This window comes from Vidua macroura, chromosome 7, assembly GCF_024509145.1.
Source record: "Vidua macroura isolate BioBank_ID:100142 chromosome 7, ASM2450914v1, whole genome shotgun sequence".
Lineage (NCBI taxonomy): Eukaryota > Metazoa > Chordata > Aves > Passeriformes > Viduidae > Vidua > Vidua macroura.
Window position 1 is genome coordinate 27,404,445 of NC_071577.1, and position 25,611 is coordinate 27,430,055.

Consider the following 25,611-nt stretch of genomic DNA (forward strand, 5'->3'; position numbering starts at 1 on the left):
TGAAATACATATCTAAGATAGTTCATAATTTCACAGCCTGCCTAGCAATAATAATTTTATAGGTTATATATTGTATCACCAACAGAAAAAAAAAAAAATCCTTCTACCAGTCCCTTACTTTTATTATGAAACTCGTCTTGGGGAAGGAAAAAAACCCAAACAATGCCTCCAAACAACTCTTTGACAGTCTCAGGTTTTCAACTGAAATGAGATCTGAAAATTTATGTATAAAAAGTATTATCCTCTGGCTTTACTTAAAAATATTATCTAGAATGACAGCTTAAAGAAAAAGGGAAAACAGCCATTTAAAAAGAAACATTAACAAAAATAGCAGAAATGGCTTTAAATAGATGGGAAAATGAATTTTAGCTCTAGTAGATTTTTTCAAAACTGTATTTCTTTTATAAAAAAATATTAATTGCTTTCAACTTGTATTGAAGGAAGTCCAATTATGCCCTCACTAAAGAAAGCATTAGAACAAAACAAAAAATAAAAAGGAGTTTATATTTAGAGTACTTCTTTTAGTATATTTTAGCTATATTTAATAAGAATAATTTTGACATCCTGATTTAGAAGACCATACAAATGTGTTCATTTGTTCAGCCCTGCAGCATAAAAATCTTCCCATCTCAGTACATCCACAGGTATAGATGCACATCTCTATATACTCATGCATACATTCATATGAAGTTCTTTCTTTTTACAGATACACCCCAACCTAGCTCAATTTTCACAGTTTTACCTTCCTATTCCATTCTTCATGTAGCCAATTAAGGACATTAGCACATCAGAGAGGTCTCATACAGAGGCCATTTCAGAAAAAATGCAGGCAGAGGGGCCCATGAACTCTCCTAGTCCTCCCTTCTGCCATGCCAAACAAAGTAGCTTGATCTGCATGAAGGAAAGAGAAAAGATAATTGCTTTGCCAGGATTTTACTGCCAAAGACAAAGCAACATAAAGAGAACCCAGCTACTCAGTCCATCATTCCAATACTCATCACACAGAAACACTGTCAAATAATTGTGTCACCCAAACAGCCAGTGTGTGGCAAAACACCTGCAGTTGACCACGGCTGAGGAAGAATGGCACCAAACTAGTGTCAATATAGACAGCTTTATAAAGTTGCTTAGTGAAAAGTTCTGGTTATAGGGCTGGCCTCATACTCCTCTTCACATAAGAATAATGTCACTCCAAGACTGCTTTCTCTTCCCTGAATGCTCCAAAAGAAGTGGTAAAGAATCACCATATCCAAATAAATAAATTTATTTATTTATTCTTCCTTGTCTGCTCTCTCCTCTCATAAAAAAAACTCAAATGAAAATCTCGAATAAACATCTACATACCTTTCCAATGGACTGCCTAGAAAAACAGCACCTGTTGCAAGTGCAAGCACATCTCTAGTTTGCTGTGGGTTAATATCTCATACTGGGACTCCTTAATTTTTAATCTATGTAAAAAGAATCATGTGGAAACCCCAGGATGACTGCACAGGGCAAAGGAGGAGATTCAGCTGCACAATCAATTGTCTCAAATTAAATCAAGAGTATTGCAATGAATAAGATTTTTCTTCCCCTTAACTTTAGGCTTAATTCTACCACCAGCAAATTCTACATCCTCTTTAGAAGCCCTGCAAAGGCAGATGTCACACGGACATAACAGGGTGTTCAAAACCTCACTGGGTGGGACTCCTTCATTTCTTACCCTTAGGATGTTTGTGATTGAAAAGGAGGTTTTTCATCCTCACACTGTAACCATGCAGCACAAGTAAAATGGGCAGAACTTGATTCTTCAGTTGTGTTCCCAATCAGGAAAGGACAGAAGACTTTAAAGAAAAGGAGTGAAGATTAATTTGAAGTAGAGTCTTTGTGATCTCTTTGTTTCCCTAATGTTCTTCCTTATAAAGACGGCTTATCAAATATTCATCTTTTTACACATGACCTCAGACCTCTCTCTATTTAGTTTTGGAGAAGTTATTCCAATTTCTATGAACAGGAAGTACCAATCAATATTTCATGCAGTTTTGGGAGGTTTTTTTGAGCTTTGAGTAGTAGGATTTATTTGTTCTTTTTTTAGAAGAGCTGACAGAAGGTGTGAGTCATGTTAAAGATTAAACTATTTTGGTTTTTTTTCTCATCTATGTTCTTTTTCTTTTCCACAAGGGCAACAGCGTTTAACCTCAGTGTGTGATAATCCTCCATGTGGCATGAACAGGCATATGCTGCATTTCTAAAATTTCAGACAAATATAGAGCACCTAAGTCCTAGCAGCTTCCTAAACCCCTTGGAGATTCAAGCTACTATTTTCCATGCTTCAGCTAGGGTTATACTAGTGTATGCTGGGTCTACGTAGCCAGCTTTATGAGATGGAGGTGAAAGAGGTGCATGAATGATATTTATTGTTGATACATATATTGTTGGAAAAGTACTGAGAAGCCTAAAAGTTACAGTAAAAGGACAGGAGGTTGGGGGAAGGAGCTTAATGAGGACAGTTTTATTTTCCTTTATGTCATACCAGCTTTTCAACCGGTAGAAATTAATTTAACACCATATAAATCAATAGACAATATATCAATTAATAACATTTGAGAATTTGGCTGGTTCTTTATGATTATTGTGAATGAGCCCGTGAAATAAATCAGGTGTTTTGATCTCATTCTTTCCCTCTATCCTGTCCCAGTATCTGCAGAGCTATGTGTTCAGCTACTTTACCTGCACTTTACATAGTCCAGCTCTAGTGTAAAAGCAATGACTTAAATGGCTCCAGAAGAAAAATAACAACAAAAAAATGTAGGGACTTTGAAACATCGAAGAACTGACAGCAGAAACCAGGTGTGCATGTGGATCTTATTTTATGTAGGATGGGATAACATGTCTCTTGAGCTGCAGAAGTAAACTGTGATTGCCAGGTTCTTGTGCAGAGAATGAGGCACTGTGATTGTTCTCAGTGTTTCCTGTGCAGGGTGGTCTTTTCCAAATGAAAAAGAAGCTAGCAAAAAATGAGTGTTAAAAAAGAAAAAAATTCAAAAAAATTCAAAAAAGAAGGGAGAAAGGAATAAAGAAAGGGAGGGTAAGGGACGAAGAGTAAGAAGAAATTGCATTGTCCATCAGATAAAATATTCCCGTTTGCACTCGCTCACTGTGTTTTGCAAGTCAATGTCAGCTTTAAAGGAGCTCTCAAGGTTTTCCGGGTATTCCTTCTCCTTTTTCTGGCTATTTCGATGTGCTTGTTTGTGTTGATAGAGGAATCTGCTCATGATAGCAATGATGCAAAAGATGATGAATATCACAACTGCTATTACACCTGTAAAGGGGTAAAAAAGGAAGGATAGAAAGAGTGAAAACCAAAACAAAAGGCTCAGTTACCTCAAAAATGTGTTACCAATGCACAGCAGCTAGTTGGTATGATAGATCAGTTCATCTCAGTCCATACACAGCCACAGGCCTCTATCAAACCCTCCCTGGTAGTTTTTATTTCTATTTTGTCACCTTAAGAACTCTAAAAATAGAGCGTGTATTGATATAATTGACCTAATTTCTGTAAAATTATGTTTTCACTGGAAATGAAGTTAGTTTAGTGTGTTTGCTTTTAAAACACTAGATCTGCTCAAACAAATTCCTGCTCTTGTCATATTTTCTTCTGTGTTATCTCTGGGAACCTTGCATGAGCCTTGTACACTTTGGTTTATAGCTTATAGACCTTATCAAAGGCGGCTTACTACAGGGCATGCTATAAAATAAACAGAGATGTCTTCTAGGCCATTACAGGAAAATTAAAACCATACATGAAATTATGAGGACAATATTCCCCAGTATATAAATACTTCCATATGACCTGGTGAGTTCCACTACACCACCAGATCACAAAGAGCGAGCTCAGGAAATATGATACATGTGAATACTCTGCAAAGTATTCACCAGGGAAGTGCGTCAAAAAATTGCTACTTAGCTGGGTCTTAGAACACAGATTCACATGGAATCAGAGAACACCTGGAACTTCTGGAGATCATCTTGTCCAGATCCCCTGCTCAAGCAGGCAGGCAGACAGAGTTCAGTTGTATTTTAGGAGACTCAGGTTCCTGATGATCAATGTGTGACCACAATAATCCATAATGCAGTTGCTTACCTAGATACGTTCTAATAAACAGAGCAGATACAAGACCTGCTTCAGATTACAAAAAAACTCCTTGCAGTAGATTTCATGGAGCACGGATTTAAAGTCTCCTATATTTTTGCCTTGACAGAATTATGTTTTGACTGTAGTCTTTAAAAATGAAGTTACCTCCAATCACAGCTGAATCACTTCTGACTGCATTGGTGAGAGGTTCTCTTTCATCTGTCTTCCCAAAAGGATCTGCAGTTGGTTAAACAAAAGAGAACTTATTTTCTGTATCAACTGTTCATTTTCCCTGTGGCTTAGACAGAAGTATCCTCTTGCTCTCATGAATTCTATCTGTTTTCAGAAGATGTAATTTGGGGGATTGGAGAACTGAACCAGAAGGGTCTGAAAAATAAAGTGAGTTTGCAGAACAATTTTCTTCTACACCTCAGGAGCAAATTCTATGAAGGGTATATTTAAAAGGAAACAGAAAGTTTCACACTAACAGCTGAAAGTGTTGTTTCAGTTCACCAGAAGAATCAGAGACATTTCAACTAAACAGTCTGTTGGGAGCTTTTCTCAGTCAGAGATGTATTATTAACTTTTTTGTTGTTACCTAAGAAATTATATCAGACAAAAGCCAAAAGAAAGGGATGCAGGGCAGATTTAGATCTGACCTATACTTGTAGATGAGATATACAACTTGAATTCAATCCATGAAGAGAAGCAATCTCTGCTTGGGACAGCTTCTTGGAAGGGATGTTTTAATCTCTGTTACAGAAATGTAGTGGTCAGGATCAGAAATTAACTCATATTAAAGGCTCCTTGATGTTTGAGCTCTCTTGTACTCTGTCTCTAAATGACTATCATAGAAACACTGAAACAGCATGTCAGCTATCTGACTCAAATTCACATCCAAATCTGAGAGGTCAAGGCCTTCCTGACATCAGTGGAGTTAGAGCAGTGGACTTACTTTTTAGTCTGGCATGTTTCAGAAGATGCCCTGTTTTCTACTGCTAGCTGAATCCAGCTTTTTTGCACCTTCACATTATTCTCTTCAGCTTACCCTTTCCTTTGAAGGATTCATATTTGTCTGTCTCTCCTTTTTACGAGCCTCCAGGCTATCATACAGAGAATATACATAGGGAGAGAGTCAGGGATCACTGTCTCTGCTATGTATTATGTAATGCTCTGCCAAACTGATCTTTCTGATGCAAGAGGTGGAAGTCTGACTGAGAAATTTTGTGTTGCAAGGTTTATTTTAATTGAACATCCTCACCTTAGTAACAGACTCAGCCCCATTTTGGCATGCCATTGCTGAAGAGGATGTCTTTTACTGAAGCAAACAACAATTTTTTGTTTGTGCATCAAGACACCCTGAATCATAATGCTGGTGGGCTTTAGGTTCTTAAAGGGGACACTTTTTCCTCATTATCTATGTCACTGATAGCAGCCCCAAGGGGGTGCAAAAACATGAGCTTAAAAAAGGCTTTGATGTTTTAAAAAATGCAGCTCTTCTTGCAAGTTTTAGGGGTGGAAGGATTTCTGTTCAATCACACTCATACTGAAAAGATGCAGTCCACTAACTGAGCTACAGACACAAAAGGGACTTCTGGGGCCCAACTGAACACCTCCAATACACCCACTCCCACATGAATGGTAATCACCAGTTCCAGACTTGAACCCTCAGCTTGAAACCTATTGACAAATGTCCCCTTGCCTGGTTCTTGTGTGCACAGAGAGACATTCCCAAGAAACAAATAGTCATGGCAATGCTTCATCTCATCTACTACATTTGTGGGACTGGAACAGGAATAAAACTTTAATACACAAATATAGAATGCATCATAGAAAAGGTTAGACTGGAAAGGAAATCTGGGGTTATTTAGCCTAATCTCAGGCCTCTGATCATAAGCTCAAACAAGGCCAAATTCAAAATTAGATCACAGTTGGTAATAATTTTGTACATCATCAGTAGATTCATCTCACTTTATTTTTCAGTATACATGAGTTATATAAATCAAAACTAGTAATTTAGGTGTTTTTTTTTTTTTAATTTAGTCGAAGAGGAGAACAAACTTCAATTATTTTATACCCTAAGATGGCTGTGAAAGATTGATAGGGTGACTCACTTCTTTTCATAAACTAGAAGAGGTGAGCATTCATTATTTCAGACTGAAGATGAGTTAACTTTCTGGATAATTGAAGTTTGGTGAGATATTTTTTACCCCATCCCTCAGCTGAAGCCAGTGAATTCAGCGACAATGAAAAATTTACATCTTTTCTACAACAGTTCTCCTGTACTACAGAAAAAATCGCAACTGGAGCCAGTGCATGGCACTAGTCAAAAAGAGGCATGAAAAATTATTAACTATGTATAAAAGGTATGAAATCATTTTTTTTATTAAAGTAATATAAGATGTTATTTGTGCCTAAAAGATTATTTAAAATTGACACCTAATGCAATCAGCACTCCACTATTTTTTGGTTACCAGAATTTAAGCACTGAGAAAAAAACCAGAACAAATGTTGAAGAGCAGTTTCAGAATGGAAGCCAACAGCCATAAGCCCCAAGAATTATATTTTGCCTGAGAAATAAGATCAGGATACAAGGAGAGGATGGTTTGTTACAGTGCAGCAGATGGCCTGTAATAGCAGAGCCATCTCCACTGGGAACACAATACACTTCAAAACCAAGGAATAGCAATACTGGGTCTCATCTAAGACCTCAACAGGACATCCTCCTCCTTTTACATAAAACTGATGGCATTACAGCTTGATTCACTGAGGTTGGAAGCCCTGCTGAGGTCACAAGGCTCCCTAGAAATCATCTAGTCCAAACCCCTACTCAAATCCAAGTCTATTGGAGGAAGATTTCAGAGCTGTATCCATCTGAGTTTTGAAGATATCCAAGGATGAAGACTTTACTACCTCTCTGTGCCTCATACCACTCTTCTTACCAAGACTGTATCCTGTGGGATTCTTCCCAGCAGGTCCATGAGAAGGTCAAAGGTTGCAGTCATGCATTTCTGCCTTTTTTCCTTCCTCTGAGGATCCTCAAATTCACCATCTCATAGTTGCTACAGCCAAGGCTGTCCTGGCATATCCCTAACCAGTCAGAGCTTATTTGGAAATACCAGGTTCAGTACAATTAGCACAGTGAGACAGAAGTTCACTGTTTAAGGTGCCTTTCAGATGCAAATCTTTTCTGTGTAGTTCCAGATTTATGAAAGTATCTGACACTTTTTACTTTAAATGCTTGAAGAGCTGCTCTCAGAGGACAGGCAGCTCAAGACTCCACCATTCACACAGCTGAATCTGCTCTGTATTTACAGCAGTTTAATATTAAGAAAGAATACCACAGGAAAATTCTATTATCTCTATACCATCAATACAGAGTTCAAAATAATAAGATCTTTACATCTGCCTCAGAGAGGAAGGTGATCTGCAGATCTTTGTTAAATATCGAAAACCACAGTAAGTCACCTCTCATTTTGTGCTTTTTGTGCTTCCTCATCAGAAAAAGTGTGTTCAGATAACTGTGTGAATAGATTTTATTCTATATCTGTCTGTGATTAAACTTTTTTGAACACAAGTATTCCTTTCTGGAGAAAACAGCTTCAATTGTTTTCAAGTTACAAATATAGAAAGCTTTTTTAACACACTTTAAGAGTTTTCCTAGTGGGCTTTTTTGTTGTATCTGCACATTAGAATATCGACACAGACATGTACAGGCTCCTTTGAAGTTCTATTTTTCTTCTCAGACATTCAATAATGAGAAATTGGAAGTGATGAATTGCGATATGAGCACTAAATTTGAAAGTTAATCCTTGACTCTGTTTTCTTTTTATTTCTTAAAATGTGTCCTTTGCATGTAAAAATGTAATGCTCAAGTACATCTATAGAAATTATAATTTACTACAAATTGGAATTTTTTTTTAAACAAGAATCAACCACCCATTGCTTTTACTTTAGCATATAAAGACATGAAGTCTTCAGAGCTCACTTGTTCTAAAGATCTTATTCAGGCTTTAATCAAATCCAGTGTGAATAGTGAGACTGGAATGTCAGATAATTCATCACATTGAGAGGAAATCATATTTTAGAGCACAGAGTGACAAGACAGGCATAAGTTTTTATAATAATTCTGCATTTCTGATGCAACAGTGCTTAACCTTAACAATAGACTGAAACTGATTGTATGCTTTAAATATTTAAGTTTGAATACTCTGCTCTGTGTTCTGCCCTGAAGTTGTGAGTCTCGGGTTTTGCTGCTTTCTAAACTCCTTAGAAAAATTAGATCACTGAGGTGACAGATCACAGGGCAAAGAGTTCATATTTTCAGTATCATTGCCCATTCAGGACTCACAAGACACATTTGTCTGTGCATCAGAGCAGACATCTCAGACAACTCAGGCAGTGAGAAGGAAGTGGGGGGCTGAGGAGGAGCACATTCACACTGGCAGCCACTCTCCAGAGTAATCAGCAGCCTTTTTCCTATGCAGAATGCTAATAGCATCATTTGTTTTCCGCTGAATGTCTTAGGCAGAAGCTGCAGGAAATGGGGATTTGATGTAAGTACAAATGTGAAAGGAATTGTATTATGATCTAAACCAGAGTTTTATTATTTATCAAAAAGGATAAAGTAGCGTTATAGGTCAAGGGGCAAAAAACAGCCTTTAATTTGTACCCTTTTCTTATCATTAAGAATTCTGCCACATCCACTGGTGACTAAAGCAGCAACTTGATAGTCCCTGTTCATGGTGACAACACTTCCAGCTGCTCTCAGTTTCCTTCTCTGCATACAAATTCACATATGCAAAATACTTAAGGTTCCCAGAGGACAGCTTCAGGATTGCAAAAGATACACAAACGATTGGGATCATCTTGCTGGTACTGCTCAAGTAGTGCTCCCTCTCTTTAGTCTAAGAGAATGAAGTACAAGCATTCAGTGGAAGTCACACATGCCAAGGGGTTTGTACAAGAATTTTTGCTCATTTCTGTTAGAGTGGGAACAAATTTGAATTATTTTTATATGACTTCTATTGCTTTATCACCACTAGAATAGAGAATCTGTGTAATGTTTCTGTTCTCTGAGATCTGCAGCACCGGAATTCTCTGGAGTGGATAGGAATGACAAATCGGGTGCATAACCAACCTTTCAAAGCTTTTCCACTACAGCTTAGGGACTTTTTGTTTGTTCTAGGTAGGCAAGTTTTAGGCAATTCAGGAACTTAGTCTGAAAACATTGTTTCAGAACAATGACTTTTAAAGGGGCCTTGGCTAATCCTGATGCCCACCCTCAACACTCCTGATTCTGAGAGAAAAGGGAACTTCCCAGTTCCACTATTCATACTGTCACAATTGCATTACAGCGAACAGGAAGGAAACCTCACTCTACAGTATCCTTTAAACTCCCCAGTGCTCTCCCAGCAGGACATACCTGATGAGGAATATATTGTGGTTGCTGTGTTCACGTCAGCTTCCATGATGGATGCACAGTTGGATTCTGTCAAGGAACCTTTGATAGTCACGGGAGCAATGCTGGGATGGCGTAAGGCAGCTTTCAGGGGAGAAATGTGGTTGTACTGAACAGAGGACAGACAGCCAGTGAAACCATAGGCATTTGCCTTGGAGACTTCAGGGTCCAGGGACAAACTGTCTGCAGTGCAACAGAAAAACACTCTGGCAATTGACTGTTTTAGGAAGGCATTAAGAAAATGAATCCTCTTTTGCCTTACCCACCCCTTTTACATCTACTATCCAATTTCAACTGTTCAGGTTCTCCTTCAGCAGCCTACAAGTCCTCCCTGGCCTGACTCATGAGGTTCCCAAAGTCTTTTCTCTATTATGCTACTTACCTTGAATTGTCTTGCACATGAGAGCCTGCACTGCACTTTTATCCTCATCCATTTTCTCTACTAATGGACAATATCTAGCATATCATATTTACTAACCACAACAATGACAACAAAAACAACAACAGTAACAACAATAATAATACTAATACTAAGTAAAATAGCAACACTAAATACCATAGAATTCTGGGGCTGATCTTTTTAACCTTTTTTTGCATCTGCTAACAGCATCAGTTGCACATATATGAACCATACCTTCACACATTCTGCCTCCTCCACTCTTTGGATGAAAGACCCTGCTCTCTATTTTCTGTCATAAAATGCTTTATGTGGCCTGTCACTGAATGACTTGTTACCTCAGCTTCCCATCCTTCTTCAAGAGTTTATTATTCAACTTTTCTGAAGCACCTATTCATGTTACTACTTTTTTACTATCAGAGTTCCTAGGAATCTTCCTAGTTATTAGACAGGCTCTCACTGTACTAGCCCTATTTCATTAATAAAATAAAGAGTAAAAATATACCTTTTCTTATCTAAACCAAAATTAAAACAAATATCACTTTGTTATTTTCCAGCTTGTAGACAAAATAGCACATATAACTTATCTATTGGTATATGTTCAGTTAAATTTCACAAAGAGAAAGCAAATCAAAGACAAGGTTTTTTTGTTTTTTTTTTTTATATAATCATAGAAGGGTTTGGTTTGGAAGTGACCTTAAAGATCATCTCATTCTAAGCCCCTGCCATGGGCAGGCACACCTCTTACTGGACCTGGCTGCTCAGGGCCCCGTCCAAGCTGTCCTTGAACACTTCCAGGGATGAGAATCCATAACTTCTTTGGGCAGCCTGTTCCAATGTTCCACCTTCACAGTAAAAAATTTAGTTCCAAAAGGTTTTATATCAAACTTTTAAAATCAAAGACAGTTTGGGAAAGTCAGAGAAGGACAGTGAAGCCATTTTCTATTTTCTCCAAACTCACATTATTTACTTTCCAGAAATTGAAATTCATGCTGCTCAGAGGTCTCAAACATGATGTGCTTTATATCTAGGTCAATCAAACAAGAAAAAGCCTACAAATGCACACAGACACAGTGTCAAAACCCATTCAAAGTCTTAAAAAATACCTGCTATCAGAAAAAAACCCAACCTCCTAGCATTGAAAGTTTTGGGAATAATTCCAATGGCATTGGGAAATAAGGATTCCTAGCTTTTCAAGTTTGTTTTCAAGTCTTGAAAAAATAAGATGCTAAATTTTAAAATAAGGTCCAATTTTTCATTTTTATTCAAATACAATGGTTCTACAAGTGATCAGAAATTAGGAAAAAAAAAAGCCTTCTCTGAAAGCTGATACCACTATTTTAATTATACAAACTTCTTTTTTGTACAAGAAAATGCAGGGAAATCTCAAAGCCAGCCCAAATCACACATTATTTTGTGCTCAAGATCTGTGACTGTTATGCCATGCACCCAGAGGGAATTAGCCAAGAAAGACTTCTAATTATGTTTGAGTGTCTTTGTGGAAGTATAACACAGAAGAGTGTGGCTGTTTCTCAGCACAGCAAAGTACAGTACCAGCTTGCTCTCCCAGGAGCCTTACAGGAGAGATGCTCAGTTTGCAGAGCTGTCAGGGGCACAGCCTCTGAGCTGTGAGATGGGAAGGAATACAGTAAGGCTTTGCCACTGGAAAACCTGCAATCTTGCAGAAGTTCACATTTGCTCTTCTGAAAGTATGTAGGAATTGACTGCATTCAGATTTTTAATGAGATTTTGGCTGAGGTGTTATAAAACAGACAAAGAATTGCTTCCAAGTTCCTGCAAGAAGGTTTATATATACTAAAAGACCGATTTACCGTATTTGCCATCTTTGTTGAATTTATAAAACCCTTTGTAAACATTCCTACACTCAGCCTTTATTGTTTTCTTAGCTCTGACACAAAAGGTGAATTGGTTGCTATCTTTTATAACCAGGCAATCTACGTTGCTCTGTTCTACCCCGATGTGCAAAAAGTAAAGCCTAAGAAATAATGTGTTCCTCACTCATGGTACAGCAGTTTGAAAAGTCTAAGATTCAGTACTTTTCTAGGCATTTTTAAGAGTTATATTAAGGGTCAATTCCTTGAGCTTTTAGTCAAAGTAAGCTTTGCATAAGTAAGAACTCAGAGATTTCTTGTTGAAAGACTTTGAAATTTGAAAAAAAAAAAAAAAAAGATATCAAAAGAACACACCAAAACCAACTCCAGAGTCCTGTTAAAAATTCCACATGCATAGATGCAGTTTGCTTTATCATACAGCTTAGGGTGTGTGCCTAATGTCTGTCAGAAAGGAGGGCTTTCACTGTTCTCAACAAGAAAGCTGCACAACTTGGTTGTGAATGACTTGTGCTGCCCTCTGAATTCTTCAGAGGATAATGTAAATCTGTGATTATGACACGGTTAGCTCTATGAAAACTTATGAAAGGACTCTCTGTCCTTTGGAGGTTTTGCATCACAATAAAATGTTTTGCCAAAAGATGTTTTCATTACATGACACAGTGCTCAGTGAGAAAAGCAGCTCGGTGAAGTTCTATGGTCTGTGTTGCAGCCAAGGTCATAAGAAACTTCAGTGGCCTTCCTCTGACCTGGCAATGCTGGGAATCTTTCCACGCATTTCACTGGTCTGGAAAATCACACTGAATTGCTGCTGATGGCTTGGTTTGATCTTCTGACATTTTAGCATTTCATTTCTATTCCCAGAACTGGAGAATAAGTTATTTTGGCTAATTTCTACATGGAGAATAAGAAGGCAATCTTTTTCAGCTTTTAGTAATTAAACTGCTCATTCTCCACAAATTAAGTTTAGGAAGTAATTTTTAAGCTTCATCTACTGAGTTGTGCATAAGTTGGCCTGGCTTCTTGTTGGGTCCTGTAGCTGATCCCTGGAAGCTGTCTGCAATGTCACAGCTCAGCAAGCTTTATATTGGTTTTCCATGTATTTACAATGGCTTTCCATGATAATGAGGATTAAGTCTAACATGTGGTTGTCTTTTTTAAGCTTTATAGATTGTATCTATATTATATGTAACAACATAACTTATGTGCTGATTTATTCCTATTCAGAAAATCAGACATCCTTTTCCCCTGCTGTTTCACACCTCTGCCACATACAACACACTTGTTTTAAGATTTTAGATAAAGCAATTTTTAGTCTTTATGTCTCAGTAATGGGAAATTAATTTTCATCATGAATAGAATTCCACGAGAATTCTCTAGGACCAAGCATCGATCTGCTCAGTAATGAAGCAGCAAATTGACATAATAAGTAATAACAAGTAGGACAGGTAACTGGAATCAAAGAGAAATCAAAAGCATTATTTTTGTTCAGGGAGAGTGGGTAAAATACTCTTTTTCTAAAGGTATCAATGTGTAAAACAGGACCATAAATATTTTTCAATACATTTTTGTTATTTCCTTATAAACATTATTTTCATGTCACTCAGAAACTTAAACCTCATTTTGTCAAGGTGCTGAACAGGACTGGCAAGATTACTTGGACATTGTCACCAGATTTGAAGCCATGACCTTGAGATAAAAGACACTTGTAGTCTCCACACTCTGCACCTGTCTCAGAAAAGCTGACTACAAGGCATTGTGCAGGTACCTTGAAAAATGTGCTGCTGTGTCCATCAACAATCTCAGTAAACATTGCTGACATTAACTATCCACTTAGAAAGGGCAGAAATCGTATCTTGGGTTAGCCTGGAACCCAAAAACATAACTTTGGAATAATCTCATTTCCTGATGTCAGTCTGCCACAAAGACAGTGGAGTGAAAACCACATTAAGTTTTCCTGGTTACAACTGAAGTCAACCAGTTTGACTAACTTAATGAAAGGATGAATGTGAACAGGGGACAGGCTTCAGACATTCAATGCCCCCTCCCAAGCACTTCTGAAAAAGCAAGGAACAGCAACAGCAAAATAAAGGAACTCCTCATGAGGCTCCCCAGGAATGAACAGAATGCCCAGACCAGCTCAATGAGCCTGGATTTGTTTTGTTGCAATTGAACATTTTGTGCCAAGTGTAACATTTAAGGATTTTTGTTTCATTAGGCTTTGCAGAGATAACTTAAGGCATGCATTTATTATCTTTTCTCAAAGACAGTTTATCATTGAAAATGAGGCACTTGGAGTTGCAATGTAAAATCTGTTAACATGTCATATTTGACATGTGAATACTAATCTGTCACAACACAACCAGTCCTCTGCGATTCTGCACGGGCTGAAAACATAATCTATCAAAAGAAGAAAATATGCAAGAAGATGGAGAGATGATATACAAAAGCATATATTGATGTACAATATATGCTTGTCCCAGAAGCAGACAGCTAAAATCAACTCAAGTAGCAAGAGTTTAGTCTAAAAATAAAATTTCTAGGTAGAAGCAGATGACCTTGGACTCCTATTTAGGCAGCATTGTCATCAAGAAAACAGGCATTTAAGCATGATGTTATGATTATAGGGTAAATGATATTGCTGGGGAAAAAGTTGGACTAGATCTGGCCTCTTTTCAATAGAGATTTGATGGCATTAGTAGCTGACACCTTGGATTGCTTGGACTGCCTGGGGTAGCCAAACTTTGCTTATTTTAGGTCTTGCTATCTCAGTCTTTTATCTTATATAGTAATTTCCATTTTCCTTAATGCTTTACTATGCTACTAGGAGGAAAACCAATGACTTTTAAAGGCACATTAAAATTCACCTAAGATATCTTTGTTCACAATATGGTCTAAGAAATAGGTATTCAGGGTAAGAAGAGTCTGAAGTAAAGAAATTATCTTTGCAGTCACCAGAAAGTCCAGCCAATTTCTCTTGCAGACATTGTTGTATTGTTTAAATTGTAAATTGTGATCTGGTGAGCTTAAAAAATGGATTTAAGCATTTTTCATAGAAACTCTCTAAAAGGAGGTACTTCTTTAAGGCAACTTTTGTATTTCAGAGTCAATGACAATTTACCCCTTGTGATTTAATTATCCCATTATCATCTACCCCTATATAATATTCTTGCATGAGCTGCTCTGTGATCTCTTCAGTGTACAGATTCCATTTGCTCCTCATGAACTTTTAATAAGAATAGCTATTGTAGAAATCATAAGAATTGTACTGCACCTACATAATGATTTTAATAAAATTACTTTCCAGATAAACCTTCTTTTATGTACACTTTATATCAAAGCTGAATGACTCAGTGGAAACTTGAGTGTGTTTTAGCTCAGGGTTTTAGAGATAAAAAATATAATGTTCCTGTGCTAGAATACACAATGATTTATGCTACCAGTGTGGGACGATCTGCTAATTGATCACTTTGAAGACACAAATAAATTAGCTCAACACTAATAGGTTCTAAAGAAATACTTGCAACCATTTTCTTCAAAATCCTCTTGAATCCTTTCAGTCCTACCCTTTTACTCTGGTATTCCCACACAACTACTGTATTAAATTGCTCAGACACAAATACACAAACAATGAAATTCACTTCTCTGCATCAGAGATTATTTTTCCCAGGGATAATAATGGTGAAAAGACATTGTTAGACATGTTTGGGCACAGTACAAAGTTTTCAAGGATTCATAGAAGTAAACCCGCAGACAAATAATTTATATTTTCCACTGGGATAGTAGCTTTTTGTAGACAATACCTTAAATACATGCAAATGTGTCTCTGAGATCAGAGAACTACAAAATAATTTACGTTCAAAGACACCTCTGAAGGTCATGCAGTTCAATCCCTTGTTCAAAGCAGAGCCAGCCTCACAGTCAGGTCAGAATGTTCATGTGGTTAAATACAGCAGTATGATCTCTGCAAGGAGCACTTAAAGTAAATGAACTGGGACTCTGGTTAAAATTTCACTGAGGCTTTGCCATAAACGGTATGACCCACTTGGGGCCTGAATCCAGTGCTCACTAAAGTGCATGGAAAAACTCTGGTTGATACCAATGAGCTTTGGATAGGTCCTTTTGTATTCTGACTCTATATTTGTGAAGTAAAAATGACAACAAACTACAGGATAATAATATTTTTCTATTGCTGTTGGGTACAGTGAGGATGAATTCAACAGATGTCTGCTGGCTACTTGAATGATGCTTCCTTTTACTCCCTTGTCTTCAAAGCCACACTTATATTTAGATTGATTTTTCCAAGGCAGCTATATGGTCCCATTACTGTGTATCTGAAGAGCTCACAGCCTTTAATGCTTTTATCCTCCCAGCACCCCTCTGATACAGTACTGTTCTATTATCTATGCTTTACTGATAGAGAAGGGAGATAGTAAAGCTCAGGCTGGTTCCAGTGGGAATAAAATGCCTGCTTACCTTTATATCTGCCCATAAATGGCTTACCCAAGGTCATTCAAGTAGTCTGTGGCAGAGTGAGTGTCCCTATGTTTTGAATTCCAGGTGACTCCTCTGCCTAAAACAGAGGGGTTTTTTTTTCCCAGAATTCACAGCTGCATATAAGGCAGCCATTGATAAAAATATAGCCAGTTTGAAAAGGAGAAAAAAAATATTAGAGTGTGAGTACCTAAAGAAAGTGTAATGGGGCTGGGGTGGGGAGGGGTCGAAGCAGGAGAAACACTATTATTTAAAAAACTGGTCCTTTTATAAAAGTGCACTTTTCAAAAGTTCCAGCTGTGCTGAAATGACTATCATAAGAAAATCTGGTGAGGAAGGAGTTTCAAGTTTTCATGATATCCTGCTGGAATTCCTCTTTGAGATTTCCCAGTCAATGGAAAATTAATGGTGGAGTCAAAAAAGAAGGTAGTATGATCATCTGGTTAGGCAGCCAGGATCAGGCTGTTAGAGCAGACAAATGAGCAGTGGTGTGACAGGAGAGAGACAGATTTCCAGAAGATTATAGCATGGATATGTAGGACATGTAGAACCTAGAGTTTTTTACATGGTTCTCTTTCAGTGGACACTTAAATTTTCTAATGAATGCCTTTAGGTGTGTAACCTCAGTGGCATCCAAAATAAACACTACAGGAAGTCTAAGTCTACTCCAAAGCATCATATGCCTCTGGAGTTTATGCTTTGCTGAGGGCATGAGCAATAAGAAGGAAAAACTTGGCAGATACTGGTTTAAGTCGCCTGTATTCACCTGGTGAGCCATCATTAAAAGAAGCTATAGTCAACATTTTATCCATACAACAGGATAAATAATGATTTAACATACTTATGTAAGTTCCACAGTCCCAAAAATGACAATGTCTAGCTCTCTTCTTTGTACAACAAAGCAATACTTGTAACATTGTAGCAGTAGGAATTTCTGGTTTGGTTTTGTTGCGTTCTCTCATGGAATAGTGTGTAACCTGAGTAAGTTTGGAGAATGTAAAAAATGGTGGAGAGCAGTTGGTAGCCCAGATGGTTGTGTTACCATTTAGAGGGATCCACTATGGTAGCTGGTGGAATGAGAAAACAGGAACACTGCATTTCAGCAAAGGAAATGTGAAGACCTGCACTTGGGTTAGAAAGAACCCCATCCAGCAGCACTGGTTTGGGGCTGAGCAGCTGGTAAGCAGCTTTGCAGAGAAAGACAGCTTCCCAGTTGGAGGAAAGCACGGACTTACTGGAGTGAGTTCAGTGAAGGGCTGCAAAGATAATTTAGGGACCAGAGCATCTCTCCTATGAAGAGAGGATTGATAGAGCTGGGACTGGTTATCCTGGATGGAGAAGACTGAGGAAGGTCTGTGATTTTCTGAGGGCACAAGGACTCTACTCAGCATAGCTACAGCTGTGCGATAAAACCTGGAAAATTAAATCCCAATATAGAAGAAACAGTTTGTGGATATTCACTTAACATATGAAAAAGAAACTGGAATTAGGATTAGGCTGGAATTAAAGTGACTTGCTGGAATGCATTGTGTCATTTCCAGTATGGCAATAGTATTTCACCATCTGGATGGCCAAGTTTATGGCTTTAGTGTCATTACAGAATATGAACTATTGCTATACTAAAACAAAACCCCAATAAACTTTGGGGCAAGAGAGAAATAAAAGAAGGATAAAAGTTGATGGTGTTCAGTGGAACAGAATGCCTGACCTTTGGAGATACATCTGGGCTTTTTGGCTTTGCAACAATTTGCACTTTTGAAGTTAATCATATTTTTGTGACTAAATCTAGTTTCTCTCCATAATGCTGAGCTGCACCATGTCAGCTTGCTGGCTACATTTTTGAAGGTCTTTGTGCTACCTTCCCTCTTTCTGGTTAAAAAAATCCTTGCCTTACTGATTTGGTGTCTATAGCTTGAGTTCTAAGTAGAGGTCAGGATGAGTAGTGTTCTATTAGATTTTTACCAGTGCAGCTAAACATTGACAAAGTGGGAATTTTAGCTTAGCTCTGAATTGGACTGAAAACTGTCACGTTGCCAAACCTGTCCACAAAGGCTTGGAAGATGTCTTCATTCTGAAAAAAAAAAAACCTATTATATATAACTAAGGGGATAATCAGGTCCTGCTCTTAATCTACTTAATAAAACGTGATGCAGAGTCCACCACTGTCATTCTAGGGAGTTACACTGCACAAGAAGGCACCAGGGGATGTCTGTAGTGCCTATCTAGCTGCCAATCCCACAGGCCTCATGTGCTAAGAATGAAACATATAAAATTGCAATAGTGACTCAGATGTCAGGCTTGATATGGAGGTCCAATTTTAACAAAGGACTGAAATGTCTGTAAAGAAGGTTGTATTTAGAATCTTACTGGGAAAGAACAAGACTCTTATAAAAAGGAATATGACATACTTGACAATAAAAAAGAGCAGCTCTATTTTCTAAATTTCAGGCAGCGTTTTCCTGGTCTTGTAATGGCTTTGTAGTGTGGAGGAGTAAAGATCAAGAAGGTCCATGTACAGAACATGCAGAATTGTGGCCTAAGTGCTATATGCAATATTCCTTGCAGAATTCAAATGGAAAAAGACTAGCAATGAAAAAAAGGGCAGAGAAAATGAAGGCTCCATTGTGCTGTTCTTATCATTAGGAACCAGAAATGGCTGGAGAAGAGGAAGCTGCAGTCAGCAAAATGGTATCATGAGGCTAAGATGCTGCCCTGTACAGCCACACAGGCTGTATGAATCACTTCACTGGAGGGAGCAGTTGGAGTATTTAATATTGCAATCGATGCAAATAAGTAAAGCTGCCAAAGTTTTGCATTGATGTGATATATAAATAGAGTACTGGAATGCTCAGGGCAACTCTTACAGCAAAAACCATCCCAACAAACCCCCAATTCTATCAAAAACCCAACACACAGTACAGACTAATTCCAGCACTGTAACATCTCATGAATCAGGAGTATATTTTGTAGAACCTACCTGTGACCTTGCCCAAGGTGAGTGACTTAATGGCCTTAAAATCAGTCTCAGAAAAGTTGTGTTTGAGTTTGAGAACTTGATCAACCTGGAAAAGGTCAATAAAATTACTTCAGTACAACAGCACATGGACACTCCTAGATCTCATTGTACTGCAAACTTCTGGGAATGTTCTCAGCTGCCAATCCATTAATTCTGCCCCCAAGCATGATTCAGTTTCTAAAGATAGCAAAGTGGATGTGCTTTGATCTTAGCATGAGAAGCTGAAAGGTATACCAGAATAGTCATATAAAGGACTTTGAAGAAACTTCCCCTGTAGAAAAGCTTAAAATGTTTGACCCTGAAATCCCCCTGCTTCCCAAAATCCATGTCTAGTCACTTCAAAATACACTCAAAGGAGGCCACTCTAGAAATGTATTGTGAAGAATTAGCTCTGCACAGAAGAAAACCACAGAGCAGCAGACAATAGAAGACTGGTACTTGAGGAAAGCCCTGGCTTTTAGCATAACCCTTCTTAGATAATGAGGCCTACCCACTGTAGTTGTGTGATGTGTTATTTTACCACCCAGAGATGGAAACTATAGAGAGAAAAAAAAAAAAAAAAAAAAAAAAAAAAAAAAAAAAAAAAAAAAAAAGGCAGTGCTGTGTGTTTCTATCTTTTCATTCTATTCCTTAAGATACAACCTCTCTATAGACTCTGCCACCCTTCCTTGTTAAATGATTTTTGCCTAGATCTAGCAAACCTGTTTTGCAATATGGATGGCTATAATTAGTCTTAGAAGAAAAGCAGAAGGAGCAGCAAGATGGTCCTATTCTCCCTGCCTTGGAAAAACAGTTGATGCAGGGGAACAAGGCAGAGCAGGGCTTTTGTCCCTCATGAGGTTGTCCCACTCAGCATGGCTTGCTTCTAGTTTCTAGGATGGGGCAGTGCCATGCACATGGTGACTGCACCCTGCATTCCCTCAGCTTTTCCTTTTCTGTGAGAGGATAAGGCAGCTGGGGTCACATTCTCTCTTGGGAAACATACCCTAACTGAAATGAAATTCCTCAGCTTTTTCTTTTTTTTGCAGCTTTTCCATGATCCATACTGTGTGTTTCAATGGAGACTACAGATCACACAGACATTCCTAAGCCCCAGAACCACTTCAGTGGTCCAGATGAACTTCTGGCCAAAGGTGTTTCCTAATTCACAGTTTGTCAGAAGCAAGGGAAGGACGCTTCAGTGGAAAACACCACTGCTGGGCACTCTTTGAATAGGTCCAGATGGAGCTCTGCATGAAGCTACAGGGCTGTTCTGCTGCTGAATCAGTGTGATTCAGCCTCCTCCTTTGCCTCCTGCCAGTGATGAGGCATTGAGATGAGGGAGTCTGATTCCCAGAATTCATAAATCATACAATGGCTTGGGATGGAAGGGACCTTAAAGACCATCTCGTTCCAGCCCTCCTGCTGTGCACAGGGACATCACCCACTGATAGACCAGGCTGCTCAGAGCCCTGTCCAACCTGGCCTTGAACACTGCCAGAGATGGCAATCCACAACTTTTTTGGGCAACCTGTGCCAGTGTCTGTGGCCTGAAGTGTTATTTAACACTCAGCATAAGCCATGGAATACCTGAATGACAAGCTCTCTGCCTTCCCTGTTAATCTTCACACGGTGCAGCTCTCGGTTGGCAAAATTTCCAGAGTCAATGGTGAAAATGAGGAGCCCATCCTTACTTAGCTTGTATCGGACCTGTAAACTTCCTTAAAAGCAGAGAAAAATTGTACATATAAAACCTGTGTCAGTAATGTGATATCATTCAATAACTTTACACAACAAATATCTAATTTTCTTTTTATTGCTATGGAGTAACAAGGTTAATAAGTCAAGAAGCAGGTTGAAAGAGATCAAGCTGTAATGAAAAGTGTGACGAAAATAATGCACTGGAGGAGCTTTCCTTCCTACTGGGTTAACAAACTGCTATGGAAACACATAATGAGTAAGTAAGTATATCAAAGGTGAGTGTGTCTGTCTGTAGGTCAGACATTGAGCGCTGCCATAGCTGATCTACATCATCCTGCGAGGGATCACTTCCAGCAGAGGGCATGCAGGGCTTGCACTGCTCTGCTAAACTAATAATGCTGGGTTTTTATCATTTCTTTTCATCCAGATGTAACAGACAACACAGAAGACAAGTGTAAGAATTATAACTTAAGTTATAGGCCTGTACTTACATTATCATATGAAATAAAGAAGTACCTTTACTTCTAACATATTTGAAGGAATTAATGTAATTCATATAAAAATTAATGCAAACATCTCATTCAATCTTGCTATCAAAAAAAGCATTGTGACTTCTGATAAATAACAGTACCATAACAAATCAAAATGCACAAGGAAATGAGGAATCCAGTATGAATTTTAATCCTTCAACAAATGACTACAGGAAATGTGTATAGATTATAGATATAGATAGATATAGATGATATAGATATACACACACATGGAGCTACATATGGCATAATCTAAAAGAAAAAGGAACTATTCTAGTAAAATCCTTTCAAGCATACTTTTCTTGGGGGATTAGGTAGCAGAGCAAAACAACCTGAAATTTCTGAACTCTTTTTATGCATCAGCAACCAAAATTCATGGAACTTTAGTACCAGAGAATTCAAAAGCTTTTCAGGTGCTATTTTTAACTGTCTCCAAAGAGAAAATAAATGCTGACAGCACCCCAACCCTGAGAAACGATCCTGCATTTATTCCCTGTTCTGAAAATCATCAGGAATTTTTCCACCTCTACAAACCTCACAGTGAAGTTGGTAGTCCTTCAAGATGGAATCCCTAGTGCAGTTAAGATCATTCCCTCTCCTTTTCCCTTGCCAGGATGTTTTCCTCCTAAGAGCTGTACTTTAAAAACAAAAGTTTTACAAAATTCAGTATGTCCCAGATGAGCACTGACACTCTCTGGGATTTGTGGGATAGAAAAAAATCTTTCAAAATCAAGAGGGAAAATGAGAATGATCTACTAGGATGAAGGCTTTTTAGCTGATTGAGAAGTCTGCTGGACCAGGAGAAATTTTAAAGTGAAAAAAAAAAAAAAAGCTATAAAAGACATTTAAATTCTCACACATAGCTATGGACATTAGAGGGGAATTTTTGAAGACATCAAGGTCAGTAAAAACTGCTAAATTATTCAGTGTGATATTATAGGTCCCAATTCAGCTGCCCCAAATCATAGTGAACAGCTCCCAGCCCTCATTGCATAGTCAGGGCAAGGAGGTGCTGTCTATCACCATGACTGTCACACTCAAAGGTCCAAACCTAAATCACCATCACATTATCTGGTACTGAGTGGAAGGTGCATCAACAGGGATTAACAGTGTAAACATCTTAGAAACACTTTAGAAATACATGAGAAAAGAAGCCCAAGTGCAAGGATTTGCTCTGGGCAGTGGGAGAGCTGATAGAAAGTAGAAAGGTTGACTGGCCCTGCACACCACAGCCAAAATAACCACACAGAGTAAGATGGAACTAAAATATGGTAGTCTAACAGATTGGTCCAAAATAAAAATGTCTCAGCAGAAGCACTTTATAGGCTGCCTCTTACCTGGGGCCTTTACAAGGGATGTAAAACAGAAAATGGAACTGGGCCTGGACATGGTCTGTGACTTTAGTTTGTAAATGTGAAAAAACCTTTGCTCTTTTTGAAGGCTATGAACACACATGGATATAAAATTAAAACTGGTACCACTGTATGCAGGTGATCAATAACAACAACCAGCACGTCTGTGTTCAAAGGGACCCAGCATGACATGTAGTCTATGCAGGCTCTCAGCTGCAGCAAACAGGGATTTACCCATTGACTTTGTCAGGGAAGCACTGTTTTTAAACCAAAACCCACCTGTTCCATTTTTGGGAGACAATGGAGGAGGCTCTTGGCATCCATTAAGAGTAGAACTTACTTTCTAAAATGGTTCAATTTCACATCAAATCATGTAAAGAGATCAGTGAATAGAAATTTATTTTGTTAAATTGCTTTGAGTTCCAGTGGCAACTCTTTTTATGGACAGCTGCTCTTCAAAACTATTGAATTCAAGCTGGCATTTTGCCTGGGGTCAAATTTGTATTAATATAAACCAGAAGTACATGAGCTTATCTACCGAGGTGCTTTCAAATTTTCACCATTGTAGATGAGAGTTAATTTTGTCTTGCTTTCAATACTGAAACTTCTGTGTTCAGATTACAGTATAATTTTCCTGGCAGATTAAATTGTTATTTTATTACTTGACAAGTAAAATAAATGGATTGTTAATTAGGATTATTATTAAGAATTTTATTTTGTCCTCTGAATTTTGATTATCTGGTCCACTGACTTTCTCCATCACATCAGCCCAGTGTCAGTAACTGCAAATGGAAATCAGTGCATAAACCAGCTCTATTCTCCCTATTCTCTATTTTGCATCATTTTTGCCTCACAACAGGGGTTCACACTAATCATGAGCAGTGCAATTTCTGCCAGTCTTGTTGTAGTCATGCCTGTCATCCTCTTTTCAACTCTCCATGTCTGAGCATGCACACCTGGAGTATCATAATGCTCAAGCAATGCACAACCAGTTGCATTCCTTCTCTAATGTATGTTGAATTGCTCGAGCAGTTGTTAAGACAATAAGGGAGAGAGAGAAAAAGGAAAAGAAAGATATCCTTCTTTTGGCCTTGGGATGAAAAATTTTAGTGGGCACATTACCCCAGCAGTATTAGATAAGAGACATTCACACGATTATTGTAGTTATCCATCCCCTTCAGCTTTGAATTCTGCCTCTAGAGCAGCCTGAGTGGGGGGGGTAGGCTTAGCTTAGCCATAGAGTTAGCACAGCATGGCTTCTTTTCAGCACTTCCTGAGGAAATTATTCCATGTGGGCTGCCATACTGCTGGGATGAGGACACTGCCAGTGTCAAAGTTGGCTCGCCACACATCACTGTGCTCTTCAGTCTGCAACCTGCAACAATAAAATCCACGATTGTGGGGCTGAATGACATCCCCCTGATGGTATCAAACAGCTAAGAGACATTTTAACAGAATTCCTGGGGGTTCCCTTGTGCAGAGGGAAGTCCTGGGAAACAGAGAGCAAAGGGCAGTATTTATGTCATCCCATGCTGGTGACTAAGTCTGAGGTGGCTTTTCTGAAACAAAACACTCCTAGGACACTCTTTCAATGATGATGGAGGCCAGCACTTGTACTTGCTAGAAGAACACTAATGATCAGTGCCAGCATAACCAACCTCCAGGCAGCTACAGGAACAGCATGGTGCCTTCAAACTGCTTCTTTTTTTCTAAGGATAAGCTGCTGTAGCAGCTCTTATGTCTAGTGGTAATAAGGATACAAAACTGATTAGAGATGTCAAAGTGTTCAGTCTGAAGAACAAAAAAAAAAAATATTCCTAGACTGCACAGTGTGAAGAAATAGTGTGGCCATGGTGTTACATATTCTATGTCCCAAACCTGTGCTGATTGAACATGTCAACAGGAGAGCTGCCTTTCTTCTGTCTGTGTCTACAGCAGGGTCTGAGTGGAATGTCAGAAATAACCTGTTGGCTTTGTGGCCTATGCCCACCAACTTTACATTCATTCTGGACTGCCAAAGCTTGTGTTGAAAATCAAACAGTGAATTTTAAATCATCACCCAGAAAAGGGAAAATGTTACACAGAGTGTTCCAGCTCAGAAAAAGACTCCCTTGTTTGAAAGACCTCAGCCAGTGCTAGGTACTTGGCAACAAGATTAAAGCAGCTTTGCAGAAAAGAGAAATGGATTATCAGGAATTTGGTCTGTAAATCCATCATTCTTAAGTCAAATTCTTGTCACACATGTCACCAAGACCACAGGTCTTGTGTCATTTCATCTTGAAGGACCAAACAGCAAGGAAGGGAATCACATCTGTGTAAGTCTGAGACTTCTCTGCAGGACCTTTATTCATGGAAACTGGTTTTAAACAAGCCCAAATTGAACCCAATGACTCTCGCCAACTTCAACAGCACTTTTTAATGACTCAAACTGGCTGGAGCAGCTGGTGAGACATCTTGCTCTGCTCAGAGAAGCTGAGGTTAATTCAGGGAGCACATGTGGGTGGCACATATAAAACGTACAAATTTATCACCATAGTGTAACATCATTTATGCATTTAAACCAGGGCAGCTGACAACTCTCATTTGGGGTAAATGTGTATGCATGAAATAGTGAAACACTGCATTAGATAAAAGGGCATTGGACAACCCCTGCACATCTTGCTGCCTCAGAGTCACCCAGAAAAGTGTTTAGGAGTAGCAAAACTTGTTACAGCTGT

At 38.5% G+C, this 25,611-nt stretch overlaps 1 protein-coding gene across 1 annotated transcript in view; it reads right to left on the reverse strand.

The window, feature by feature from the left end:
- Nucleotides 1–2,362: 2,362 nt before the first annotated feature.
- CNTNAP5 (contactin associated protein family member 5) overlaps nucleotides 2,363–25,611 on the reverse strand; it is a 200,544-nt gene continuing 177,295 nt past the window's right edge. Inside the window, exons 20-24 of the mRNA XM_053983157.1 lie at nucleotides 20,902–21,032; nucleotides 19,294–19,378; nucleotides 9,540–9,758; nucleotides 4,280–4,351; nucleotides 2,363–3,301 (exon numbers count right to left, since the gene is read on the reverse strand). Coding sequence (XP_053839132.1) covers nucleotides 3,105–3,301; nucleotides 4,280–4,351; nucleotides 9,540–9,758; nucleotides 19,294–19,378; nucleotides 20,902–21,032 — 704 coding nt within the window. The 3' untranslated portion in view covers nucleotides 2,363–3,104. The remainder of the gene's footprint in view (nucleotides 3,302–4,279; nucleotides 4,352–9,539; nucleotides 9,759–19,293; nucleotides 19,379–20,901; nucleotides 21,033–25,611) is intronic.